General features: G+C 38.3%; 1 protein-coding gene across 1 annotated transcript; it reads left to right on the top strand.

Annotated features, from left to right (window-relative positions):
• Window positions 1-5,541: 5,541 nt before the first annotated feature.
• On the top strand, window positions 5,542-14,018 carry si:ch73-337l15.2 (glutathione hydrolase 6). The gene is made up of 4 exons (XM_048189053.1): window positions 5,542-7,917; window positions 9,641-9,990; window positions 10,102-10,215; window positions 12,544-14,018. Exons 1-4 carry the CDS (start codon window positions 7,790-7,792, stop codon window positions 13,758-13,760), a joined length of 1,809 nt encoding a protein of 602 aa, XP_048045010.1. The 5' UTR covers window positions 5,542-7,789; the 3' UTR covers window positions 13,761-14,018.
• Window positions 14,019-14,107: the final 89 nt, after the last annotated feature.

Below are 14,107 nucleotides of genomic sequence, written 5' to 3'. Positions count from 1 at the left end.
AAAAACAAATGTTTTCTTTATGTGAGTTGCTTTAAAGACAGTGTCAAAGCATCTATGAACTTAGAGTTCTGTGTATAATGGAGTGTGGGGAGGGTTGTATTGTAGCTTTTGAAGGAATATAATAAATACGTGACCTGAATGGGTCAGTGTTCTTTTGGTATTCTACAGGGAGGCTTGACATTTTCTTAGTGACTCTACGATAAAGTTGGTTTCAGAATAAAATTTACTCTGCAAAACAAGGTTAGACCATATCAGCACTTGACAAATGTGCTGAGACTGAGAACGCAGGTGCCGGATGAAAAAATATATATATCTAGGACATAACCTATACTCAACCCCTGCTCATGGCCCATTATATTTTGGACACTGTTGATAAAAGGAACAAATACAAAGTTCTGGCATGAAACTCTAATGGGCAGGCTAATAGGTCCTTTAACTCAACCTGCTCAATTACATCATTATCTATAGGACACAGATGATTGGTTCCTGCTGTATTAGTAGCCAATGAGCTTGCGTGCTCAATCTTTAAAGGTGCCCTAGATTCAAAAATTGAATTTACCTTGGCATAGTTAAATAACAAGAGTTCAGTACATGGAAAAGACATACAGTGAGTCTCAAACCCCATTGTTTCCTCCTTCTTATATAAATCTCATTTGTTTAAACGACCTCCGAAGAACAGGCGAATCTCAACATAACACTGACTGTTACGTAACAGTCGGGGTGTACGCCCCCAATAATTGCATAATGCCAGCCCATGTTCAAGGGATTACACAAGCCAGTATTAACGTCTGGAGCTGCACACAGCCGAATCATCAGACTAGGTAAGCAAGAATAACAGCGAAAAATGGCAGATGGAGCAATAATAACTGACATAATCCATGATAGCATGATATTTTTACTGATATTTGTAAATTGTCTTTCTAAATGTTTCATTAGCATGTTGCTAATGTACTGTTAAATGTGGTTAAAGTTACCATCGTTTATTACTGTATTCACGGAGACAAGAGCCATCGCTATTTTCATTTTTTAAACACTTGCAGTCTGTATAATTCATAAACACAACTTCATTCTTTATAAATCTCTCCAACAGTGTAGCATTAGCCGTTAGCCACGGAGGACAGCCTCAAATTCACTCAGAATAAAATGTTAACATCCAAATAAATACTTTACTCACATAATTCGAAGCATGCATACAGCATGCATGACGAACATCTTGTAAAGATCCATTTGAGGGTTATATTAGCTGTGTGAACTTAAATAAAAGTGTAAATGCGCTGTAATATAGTCGAGAGCTCGTGTGGCAGGGAGCACGCGATTTAAGGGGGCGGCGCCGAGTGTAAATCAGTGCATTGTTAATGATGCCCCAAAATATGCAGTTAAAAAAATTTATTTAAAAAAATCTATGGGGTATTTTGAGCTGAAACTTCACAGACACATTCAGGAGACACCTTAGACTTATATTACATCTTGTGAAAAAGCATTCTTGGGCACCTTTAAATACATGAGTAAGCATTTGCCTTAGCAGTGCAGCATACTTCAGAAACCCTCCACCTTCCCCAGCTCCACCTGTATAGATCTGCAACGGGTAATTCATGTACGATATTGTACAGCAGCAGCATGTCTAACTTGCTCGCAGCAGCGTGTCGTTTATGTATTGGCAGTAGCAAATCCTGTACTTGCTCTGCAGCAGCAGCAATAATCAACAGCAGCAGCAGCAGCAACGTAGCAGATGGATTCCGCCAAGACCGAACACATCTACATTGTCATATCCAATACCATGCCAAACACTTCGAGAGTGTCAGGATGGCGGTTTGATCTACCTTGGGTTTGTGTTTGTACCGCTGTTCATTCGGAACGCATGGCTGTCTTGTTTGTCCGGTCACGCGCTTCGGCATGTGGTTTTTGTGTTTGTTCGCCATGTGCTTCGGCACGTGTTATTGTGTTGCTTGTGTCATGCGTTCAACTGTCTATTGAAACACAGCACCTGAGGCCAGCCGCCAATGATTCATGGATATACTTATCTAATGCTTCCCTCTCTGGTCCCTAGAGAGAGTATAGGCGGCCCTTGGACAGAGAAGAGCCTGGGAGGAGGTCAATGGCACAGTCATAAGGCCGATGCGGAGGAAAAGATGCCGCCCGGTACTTGCTGAACACACGTCGCAGACCAAGGTACTCCACAGGAACACCGGTTAGATCCACCGCCTCCTCCTGCAACATTGAAGAAATACAGCCAGAAGATGAAGCAGCACCCAGACAAAACTTATGAAAAAAGAGCTCCATGCTAACACAGAATTCTCTGGCCAACTCACATGGGGATTGTGCCACCTGAGGCCGTCACTGACTGTGGACATTATCCAGTCTAGCCCTTGCTGCTATTTTATTACTCTTTGATCTGTTTCCCTAATAAACTGTGTATTACCCTGCAAATTGAATCCTATTCTTTCCGAACCCTAACAGAGAGTTGTCATGACAGAAATATACAGGTAAACTAAAAGGGGTTGCCACCATTTTAGTTTTTAATTTTCCTATCAGTTTGGTCATCAGTGCACCATATTCTCCAAAAATATCCTCTTATGCTTAATGCCATCACAATTTTTACTTATGTATATTAAAATGGAGTTAATTTAAATTGTAATAATATTTCACAATATTACTGTTTTTGATTACTGTTTATTTTTAATGCAGCCTTGATGAACATAAGAGACTTATACAAAAAGAATACAAATCAAAACCATTCTAGTCTTGCCCCCAAAAGTGATCAAATCAATTGAGAAATTTTAGTTTTAGTATTTAATCAAAAATTTAGTTAAAGATGAGTCCATAAGCGCAATAACAACCACTTATGTTCACATTTGTCTCCTCTGTCTATATATAAATTACACTGAGCTCGGTGTGTGTGTGTCTAACCGCAGGACGAAAAATGTAAGACTCAAAACCGACGGTCGAGAAAGTTTCTTCATGAAGTTTCCCTCGGCGAGTCTGTGTCCAGTCCTTCGCGGGATTGGATTGCGTACGCGAAACGCAATTCTCGCGAAGGATTTTACGTGTCTGCTGCTTTCGTTGTGCCGCGGAGCAGCATCCGGTCTCCGGTAGGGCCTGGCACCCGGTTTATTCGTGTTATCCCTGGGACGAGGAGCTAGAGCACACTTGGATTGGGTGTAACGGTGCTGATGACCCCCAGGGAGAGACGTGAAGCCGGTACTATTACTTGGCTGCACCCACCCACCATGGCAGCGGGGGCCAAGAGGGTCCCGACCCCGAGTGGTGGAGTGTGTTGGGTTGGGGGTGTGATACTGATTGGCAAAAGAGGGTCTGTCTATGCTGTCTAATCAAATGACCTTCTTTAGTTGTTAATCACTGTTAACACGTGCTATATCTTAATATGAAGATGAATAACCTTAATATGAAGATCTGTTTGATGATCAAACACAGGCACATTATAAATTGTGCTTGAAATGTCCTCTAAATTATGCAATAAACAAGTGACAAAGTAATGCAAAGTGCCATGTATCTTTTCAAATATAATTTGTGTCTCTAAGTGGATTTAAATATTATATATTAAAAGAGAAAAATCCTTTTGGGTAACACTTTACTTGAAGGGGTGTGCATAAGACTGACATGACACCTTCATAATCTTGACATGACATGTGTCATGAATATAAAGCAGGTTTTATGCATGTTTATGACAACTGTCATTAAGTGTCATTCGCTCAATTATGTCATTTTTAATGCAAAGATGACATTGTTTGAGATGTCTTTGTTACGACAACTTGACATAAACCAATACATCATAACCTGTCAGTGTCTTTGTCACGACAACTTGACATTAGCAAAACATCATAACCTGTCATAAACATGACATAGCAAATTAATTATCAAACTTAAAAAACTACTTAGCTTTATGGGTTATCATTACATTACATTATTTTGGCAACACTTTAGTATAGGGAACACATATATAAACGATTAACTATGACTTTTCCCTCAATAAACTCTTAATTTACTGCTTACTGCTGTTAATTGTTAGGTTTAGGTATTGGGTATTAAGAATGTAGAATAAGATAATGCAGAATAAGGCATTAATATGTGCTTTATAAGTACTAATAAATAGCCAGTATTTTAGCCATATGAATGCTAATAGTAATAAGCAACTAATTAAAAGACCCTAAAATAAAGTGTTACCATTATTTTATAACAGTGTCTTCTTTTTTACGAAATTTGAAATTGTCTATTATCTGACCTTCTGTTGGAGGAAACTTAAAAAAAAAAAAAAAACATGAAATGAAAAATAGTCATGACGCTGTTATAAAATTATTTGTCAGAGTTTTGTCACTTAATGACATTTTAATGACAAGTTCAATTTGTACCACTGTACTTGAGCTCAAGATACATATTCATGACACTATTATAATGGCCTCATGACAGCCAATGTCAAAACCAACCACATGACAGTTTAATGTAATGTTAACCCATAAAGCTAAATGATGTCAAGTTGTCATGACAAAGACACTGACAAGTTATGATGTGTTGGTTTATGTCAAGTTGCCATAACTCGGACATCACAAACAATGTCATCTTTGCATTAAAAATGACATAATTGAGCGAATGACACTTAATGACAGTTGTCATAAACATTCATAAAACCTCCTTCATATTCATGACATGTGTCATGTCATGATTATGAAGGTGTCATGTCAGTCTTATGCACACCCCTTCAAGTAAAGTGTTACCGTACAACTCCAAATGTAAGCCCCACGTTCAAGGGCGTGGTTTAGCGTGAAAGAAAATGATGTTGTCTACAGTATATTTTTTAAATGTATGGTTTATTTAAATATAACAATTCAATAAAACAGAACAGTCCATTTGCTAAAACTTTTTTCTGTTCTGTTTTTGCAGCGTATTACACAAATGAGATGAGACCATGGACATCTTCCTGCACCCAATGCTGTGCACAAGATTATACAATTATGCAGTATGCATGTTTTAATAATAATAATAATAATAATTGTTATTATTATTATTATACATTCATATTATTATACAATTAGGCATATTTAGCCTACATTCTTTTACTAAAGCATTTTTCTCTTCATTTTCCCTTAGTATACATAAAAAGAAATGTAATCTACAATTAGTGTTTGCTTTTTATTACATGGGAGGGCAGTTCCTAAATGAGATTGACTTAACTCAAATTAATAAATTGGCAGAATGTTCTTTGGATGAACTTGCAAAGAGTTTACAGAACTAGTATTTAAAAATATATATATATATAAAAGATCTTGGGTTAGGTTGACTACATTAATTAAACGTAATTAATCCACCTTCCAAATAGCAAGTTGCTAAAACCTGGTGCAATGCATCTCTCCCTGTTATATAGAGGGTTAATGTTTTATTGTGCATTGTCCCTGTCCAAATAAAAGAAATAATAATAATAATAATAATAATAATAATAACGTAGTTGTGCTTAATTTTCGTGGATTTTTGCTGAACAAACAACAAAACAAAACCAGTCAACTGCACTTTTTTCAAGTTGGATTTTCTTTTTAAGTGTAGCTTATCACAGAGGGGCATAATAACATTTAAAACCTGAGTGCTATTCAAATAAGCAACCCCAGTAGGAGATATTTTTAGTGCCTAATTGCCAAACCCATCACATCAATAATTTCCAAATCCTTATTCTCCATTTGGACCAGTACCAAGGACATAAGATTGTCCTTCTTGACTTCCACACAAAGCTTTAGGAGCAACAACAGATCGAATCAGCGGGTTTCAAACAGGCCGTTTTAGGCTGTCCATGGGTTATGATATGATAAACTGCTGAGGAGGCCTTCAGGTCTATCCAATTAAGAGGGGAAACAGAATCCTGACTTCAAGGACCAGAAGCAATTACAAATTCTGACAGTAGCCTATTTATTATTTGATCCATATCCATTCCCCTCATGCTAAGCTGCTTTATCATGTGTGATATATTTTATATCTTTCTGTCATAAGTTTGGAATTCATGCTGCTGTCTGGTGGGTTTTGTTTCATGTTTTAGGCATCTTTGGTTTTGTTTTGTTTATTTCATGTCTGTTATTTTGAGGTTTAGTTTCCTTGTTCTTGGTATTGGCTGTTGGTGAGTAGTTCTTCCTCATGCTTTCTTGTTCCTGGATTCCTTTAGTTTTAAGTAAAGGCATTCAGGTTGAAGTCCCCACCGAGATAGAAACACACACACACATGCACGCACACTGGTTTCCAGAACTTTTCCACTGGTTTTATGCAGACATATAGACATAATGATTTTTATACTGTACAAACTGTATACCCCTATACCCATCACAGAAAACTTCAATGTTATACATATATATATAATTTTATATTATTTTGTAAAAAAAAAAAATTGCTAAAGGTTTTTAATGTATTCTATGAGCGCATGTCTTGTAACTCCTTTCTCTAATGCTTCAGTGTTTATAAGAAACATAGAGGACATTATCTGTTTTCTTTTGCAATTCTTATGCTTTGCACAATAATAATGATATGCATGTTCACAATATTGGAACAAATATGGATGAGAAAGTTTGAATCTGAATCTGTTGACAATATCTTTGCCTATGAATCATGCCTCTTGAGAACAACCTTTTTGTTTTTCATTATAAATAGTCTGATGTATAAAGATGCAGTTCTTCTAAACCCCTTCCACAGGGATAATAATGGCATGTTTCTTCCAAAACGCACTAGGCAAAACAAAAAGAGACAAACCTCACAAAGGAGTCAGTGCCAGACAGTATATCTTCTGAATCACCTAGCTTCAAAGTCTATTCAAACACACATAAAACTGATCAAAGAAATCATACTCCATGGAAACTTCTTTTTTACTTTCTAATGTGCTGACATTCAGGGCTGTATATAGGCGTATTTGAATATCGCTGTAGAGCCACATGTGGAATAGAGGGGGGCAAGTGATACCCAGAGAACAGATGGTATAAACAAATAAAGTCATAACCACATGAGTGACATTTAAGACGGTCAGTATTGCTGAGATTCTCAATCTCTCACTGTATCTCGATATGACAGTGCTTCTCACCATCTCTGCGGGGAATTTTATATTCAATTACATTCTGCATGTTTGAAAACCTTCCAGTAAATGTCAAAAAGTAAATAAGGTGGGAAGCCTTGCACCATGATTCCCTTGAAGATGGAGATTTGGAGTCACATGTACTTTGAAAGGAATATTGCGGTTTATGCTCTCAGCTCGCTTCCAGGTCACTGGAACATTGAGAATCAGTACAGACCGGCTCCACTGCCTCACCTTGAGCCCGAGCCTTTGTGGACACATCTGACTTTCATAGAGGTTAAAAACATCTACCATGTTTAGCCTACTAACACTAATTCCAACTATAGTGTTTCAGTATAAATATGGGAAGCTATAGAGTTAGTTTTCATGTTCTAGAATATTAAAATGAGTTTATTTCTGAAACTCATTTTCTGTATAGACACATACATTAAGGTCTTGGGCTGTTCAACATTTCCACACAAGGCTGAACAAAAGGCTGTTTAACATTTCCACCATTATAGCCTACGAAAAAAAAATACAAAAGGTCCACGTGCTCTACGTTTTAAACCATACCATAAATTTTTCAAAACATGATTTGAATATATATAGGCCTATAACAAATGTCTTGAAACACAATCACCTTGCACGCCCATCAGTTACGGGTTTGTGTAGTTTCTACCTGGCCTGACTGTCAGGACGAACAGGAAGTAGGAGATTACAGGTTACCGGATTCAATGTTTTAACTTCACAGCCAAAATGCACACGGGGAAAATGGTGCAGAGCACTGTTAAATATAAAGTACTTGCGAGCGATGTGCAAGATGAAAACGACAACGATTGCACCGAAGAAGAAGGCGATGAAGAAATTACGATATATTTCCATTCGTAAGTATAAAAATGAAAGTAAAATTTGCTTGACGTCTGTTGTGCAGGTTCATTTCAAAGTAGCTATATCTGCTTTAATGTGAATTGCATTTTCTCTTATGTCGTGGCTGCTTTTACTGATGTTAGTGCGACAACAGGTGTTCTACCTGCTAAAGACGCGACGCGACAAACTACAAAGCAGAACACCTGCAGTGACTGTAATTGGATCTTTCTAGTTTTGCTGTGTCGCGTCGCGTCGCGTCACGGCGCTAGCAGTGTAGAAGGGGTGTTCCAGTGTAAATGTTCTCAATATATTAGTCGTTTAAAGATATTCTTGCCAGTTAAGAGTTATAATTAATTTCCTTCAATGATTAATTTAACAAGAATCATCTAACATTCAAGAATTCTTTATATATATATATATATAGAGAGAGAGAGAGAGAGAGAGAGGTATCCTTTCCAATCATGCCAACCATGCAGTGTTAAACTCAATTTAAAAACAACAACAAAAAGGTTTTCAGTCAAACCAGTACACAAAATGGCCTGAAAGATTCTTTAGCAAAGATTCTTTAGGAAGGCTGTTAAAGGGTTAGTTCACCCAAAAATGAAAATTCTGTCATTTATTACTCACCCTCGTGCCGTTCCACACCCGTAAGACCTTCGAACTCAAATTAAGATTTTTTTGTTGAAATCCGATAGCTCCGTGAGGACTGCATAGTCAGCAATGACATTTCCTCTCTCAAGATCCATTAATGTACTAAAAGCATATTTAAATCGGTTCATGTGAGTACAGTGGTTCAATATTAATATTATAAAGCGACGAGAATATTTTTGGTGCGCCAAAAAAACAAAATAATGACTTATTTAGTGATGGCCGATTTCAAAACACTGCTTCAGGAAGCTTCGGAGCATAATGAATCAGCGGTTTGGAGTGCCAGAGTCACGTGATTTCAGCAGTTTGGCGGTTTGACACACGATCCAAATCATGATTCGACAAGCTTCCTCAAGCAGTGTTTTGAAATCGGCCATCATTAAATAAGTCGTTATTTTGTTTTTTTGGCGCACCAAAAATAGTCTCGTCGCTTTATAATATTAATATTGAACCACTGTACTCACATGAACTGATTTAAATATGTTTACCTTTATGGATCTTGAGAGAGGAAATGTCATTGCTCCCTATGGAGGCCTCACTGAGCCATCGGATTTCAACAAAAATATCTCAATTTGCGTTCCGAAGGTCTTACGGGTGTGGAACGGCATTAGGGTGAATAATAAATGACATTATTTTCATTTTTGGGTGAACTAACCCTTTAAATATGATAAACATTTTAAAAGTAGCCCATATGAATCACATACTAGGTATATCTGAAGTCATACAAAAACTTTATGTGACAAACAGAATGGAAGTACTAAAACGTAACCTATTGAAGCCTGAAATTTTCAATTTGCATCTGCATTCAAATGGCAGCAAAAGCCACTGGTTCTAGTTTGCATCTGAACACGGGCGCACTGGTTCAGATACGAACAAGAGCGTGAGTAAATAATGACAGAATTTTCATTTTTATATGAACTATTCAGTGTCCAACTGTGCATTGCATTCAAGCTATCATCCAGCGGATCAAAGTGATGGGCCATCCACTGACATACTCAGACTAATTCGAAAAAACAAAATCTACTTTATATTTGTGCTTTATGATTACTGTCCCTCCAGACTCCACATTCTTATTGTTCTTACACTCTACAGGCCCTTCATCAATCAGCAAAGACAGAGAAGGAAAAGAGACACCTGTATCAGGGTCATGGTGGCTGTGATTCTTCTGGGAATTGTTTTTGGATTTATGGTGTATGAATGGAATGGCTATTGGTCTGGAGTTGAAGAGCGTCAGGACCTGTCACATCATCAGGAGCCTAACGGGACACACAAGAGCTCAGAGGATGAAGACCACGATCATGACGATCAGCATGGAGAAGATGATGATCACCATGAAGACCATGACCACAACCACAAAGATGAACATAATCATAATAATGGTAGTCACACTCATGAGCACAGTCAACCACTGTACCACAATGCTGCTATCATCACAGACTCAGGCATGACTCCTTTCATTGACACTTACAATGAAAATGTGTATTATGACAGAAAATCCATAAATATGTATCAAAACATATCTTGATGTATTCAGTGTGATTTTTTGTTTATAGCAATCTGCTCTGGTATTGGTAAGAAGCTTCTTCAGGAGCAAGGAAATCTGGTAGATGCAGGGATTGCTGCTTTACTCTGCCTAGGAGTTGTTCATCCACACACAGCTGGATTAGGTCAGTATTGTGTACTTTTTTTTTTATCACTTCACTTTTCTTCACAAATAATATATTTCAGGGGCACAATCTTGGTTAGTCACAACAAAAAGTCAAATTCTCAGTGTTGTAGTCAAGACTAGCTAATTGGAGTTGTAAGGGTGGAACTCCTACAGCGGTTCAGACTGTAAGGTTTGCCGAGCGACTAAAGAAACTTTATCAGTAAGATGTTGGAATACTGTACATTTCTTGTCTATTACCACCCACTGCAACTTATACCAACGACGGAAATAAGCGCAGTTATAATAGCAAAATATGTGGGAGAGCGTTGCTATAGTGTGACAATATTGTATTGCAATAGGGAGCACATTAATGTTAATACTAAATCAAAACTAGTTAGCACATCATTTGTAATTGAAAGGGTTTAATGACAATATCTGATTATGGTTACACTTAAAATAATCACAAAATAGATGTATGAGATGATAAAATCATATACCATTAATTGTACACAGCATGTATGTAAAAAGTTACCTGAGAGAGAGAGAAAGAGAGCGAGAGAGAGAGGGCAAGAGAGTGCCCAAGATCCAAGGATCCAAGAAAGAAGAGCAGAGTATCAAAAAAGAGCCAGAGTGAGCCATTCTTTTATCCCTTCCTTGACCATGTGACCAAAACTCAAATGTGAGACATTCAAACTGACCAATCAGAAGATTAAAACTTCCCCCACTGTACTAAAGGTGTGACCATTTGTTGACCCCCAATGTACATACATCTTGGCCTACAGGGCTTGATCACTATCAGCACCTTTGAGCCTTCCAAATGGCCCTTGTAACAAGAGAGAGGGGGTTGAAACAGTAAAGAAAATGTCTTTGTTCATTTTAAAATATCTTTAGATATTTTCAATTCTTACAGAGTCTGACCCTGCTGTAAAAACAAGCATATGCTGGTTAGGTATGTTTTGAAGCATGGCAGCTGGTTTAAGCTGGTCTTGAGCTGGTTTGAGATGGTCAAGTGCTAGTCCTAAACTGGTCCTAAGCAACTAGCTCCAGCTCAGGACCAGCTTATAAGCAGCTCAAACCAGCTGCCATGCTTCAAAACATACCTAACCAGCATTTCAACAGGGAAGTTAAGACAAAGACAAGAAAAGAGTTGAATCTGAGTCAAAAATGAGTTAGCATGCTTTTAAGTCCATGACAAGACCAAGAGCATGAAAATATGGACTCAAATACAATCCTCTTTTGGACTCGAATGAGTTGGTCTCGACTACAGCACTGCCAATGCTATTAACATTTATCATTGATTTTGACAAGCTCTTAATTTCCTAAAATCTGCAGTTTTAATGTTTATCTTCCAGTTTTCAGTGTAATTCTACCATGAGCAAGTTTTGTTGAAGTGTTCTGCATTTCAGATGATTTAAAGGTCCAGTTTTTCGTGGTTTTTTGAAGCTTTGATTGTGTTTATAGTGTGCAATATAACATGTGTTCATGTTTCGCGTGTAAAAAAACACAGTATTTTTCACATAATTTACTTATCTGTATACCGCTGTTTCCACTGTCATAAAAACGGGCTGATGACTTCCTTGTTCGATGAAGTCCCTCCTTCAGAAATATGTAACGAGTTCTGATTGTGCCAGCGGTTCCTGTGTTGTGATTTGACAGCAGTTTAGCGCATCTTGCCCGGAAAGGTCACGCCTCTTACCATAACGTGGAGATGCACGCGCTCAGTGTTATTGTAAACATGTCTTTAATTTTACCCTATCAATTTGAGCCGGAATCAGACCCGGTGATTGGACTGCGGGATGAAAATAACAGCGTTTCGACGACATGGCGACAAACACACTCTACAAACGCAACTCTTGTGTATTCCTGTGGGCGGAGGTTAGTCAAAAAACTGTTTTAGTGACGTCATTAAAGAAGGAAGTAGAGGGATGTAGTCCAAACTGGCCGTTCGATGTAGGCGACTTCTGTTAAATAAAATATCTCGCTTGGCATTGAACTTTGAGCTTTAAAATTTTACAGATTTTATTTATACTCTAACAACAACATTACACACTAACTAAAGTTTGAAACATGGGATCACGAAGAACGGGACCTTTAAACACATAGTTTTAAAGACAGTCTCTTTAGATGTAAAATAATGTTTATGAAAGGTTACAGAGGAAATTAAGCGTAGAATAAAAAAAAAAATCCCTCCTACATGAATATTTGAACAGTTTAGACTCTCAAATGCATACTGTTGTTAATGTCTACAAATAATTACCACTGCATTTGCCTTTCACGAGGTTACTAAAAGCATAAACAGTTTTTTGAGGCTGTTGAATGATTCATTTATGCTTCCCTTTTCTTCAAGGTGGAGTGTTTTCTGCAATTTTGTACAAAGACGATACAAAATCATTTAAAGCAATACATGACACCTCTCAGCAGCTTCCTACATACAGAGCTCCCTCATTATTGCAGGGCCTTCAAATGCTGCACTCCAACTACGGGCATTTAAAATGGAGTCGGCTTTTCGAGGGCGCCACGAAACTCGCTAAAGACGGCTTCCGTATTGATGGAATCCTCTCCAGGGCTTTAGAAACCCACAAGGACAAAATACTCCAGTCAGGACTGTCCGGTCTGTTCTGTGATACGGACGGGCGTGTGAAATCAGAGGGTGAGCGTGTTGCCAACGGGAATCTATCAAAACTTTTGCTGAGCGTCAGCCTAAATGCCTCCCATTTCCCAGAAAATCTGGCCGTAAAATTGGCTCAAGACATTTCTGAAGCTGAGAGGCCGGCTTTCCTTGCTGCCGTTCAGGCCGGCAGCGGAGAAATCAATGAGCCCCTTATCGTGGAAAAGGAGAAATACACAATTCTTTCAGCCCCCTCACAGCACACAGGTGGAATGGTATCCGATATATTAGATAGAGTTCGAGAGCAAAACCTCACTTTTCCGAGCCACGGAGATCTCGGTAATGCCTCTGCCTCTTATAAAGCTCTCTTAAATTTGGCGAATGAATTCCTCAACACAAGTCAGAGAGAGATATTCACAAGCAGTCATGTAGGAATCCTTGATAGTCACGGCAATTTCATAGTAATCTCCACCTCGCTCAAGAGCACATGGGGATCCGGGCAGTACTTACCAAGTAGCGGAGTCATTCTCAATGACTTTACCTCAGACGTCTCTCAGGTGCCTTATTTTAGTTTTCCTCTAGTGCTCAACATATATGATAATGAAGAGGATCAAGACAAAGAGATGGTGCTTGTTGCTGTGACCGGAGGGCTTTCTGCTCTGATTCATTCTGTGGTTATGCTGAGAAACCTGGTTGACGTTGGACTGTCTGTTAATGACACTGTGAGCAGTCCTCTGCTATATATAGAGCAGGGGGGTCCCGACTCCGAGTCTCTGTCTGGCTGTATGTCTGACGTCACAAACAACACTGTTGTCTTCCGTACGCCTTCAGAGCAAGACGGGTGGGTAAAGGAGGTGGGGGAATGTTCAGATGGCTTCCTGTCCATGCATCTGCAGCTGAAAGCAGAACATGTAGGAGTCTATGGAGCCACTAAGGTTTACGCTGATGGATACTAAGGCAAAAAAAGAAAAGATCTGGACAGTAATGACATATTTTGTATAAATGATATGTTATGCACTTTAAGAGCATTGCACTCATACTCCTCATGACTTATGTCCAGCCTTACATTACTGGGAATGTTCTCTATGTAAATGTAACTGTTTTTGGTAAAAAAAAAAAAAATCTATTTTTAAATATAATAGTTCCTCTGTTAAAGGGATAGTTCACCCAAAAATGAAAATTTGATGTTTATCTGCTTACCCCCAGGGCATCCAAGATGTAGGTGACTTTGTTTCTTCAGTAGAACACAAATGATGATTTTTAACTCCAACCGTTGCCGTCTGTCAGTCAAATAATGAGAGTG

The sequence above is a fragment of the Megalobrama amblycephala genome, linkage group LG4 (genome assembly GCF_018812025.1).
Source record: "Megalobrama amblycephala isolate DHTTF-2021 linkage group LG4, ASM1881202v1, whole genome shotgun sequence".
NCBI lineage: Eukaryota > Metazoa > Chordata > Actinopteri > Cypriniformes > Xenocyprididae > Megalobrama > Megalobrama amblycephala.
The sequence above is the reverse complement of the archived record's forward strand: the minus strand, read 5'-3'. Positions and strand labels throughout refer to the sequence as shown.

Bases quoted from the DNA above. Each gene is read 5' to 3' on its own strand.
- si:ch73-337l15.2 (XM_048189053.1), top strand. From the start codon at position 7,790: ATGCACACGGGGAAAATGGTGCAGAGCACTGTTAAATATAAAGTACTT. The intron at 7,918-9,640 runs GTAAGTATAAAA...TACACTCTACAG, and splicing joins ATTACGATATATTTCCATTC to GCCCTTCATCAATCAGCAAA. The intron at 10,216-12,543 runs GTCAGTATTGTG...CTTTTCTTCAAG, and splicing joins TCCACACACAGCTGGATTAG to GTGGAGTGTTTTCTGCAATT.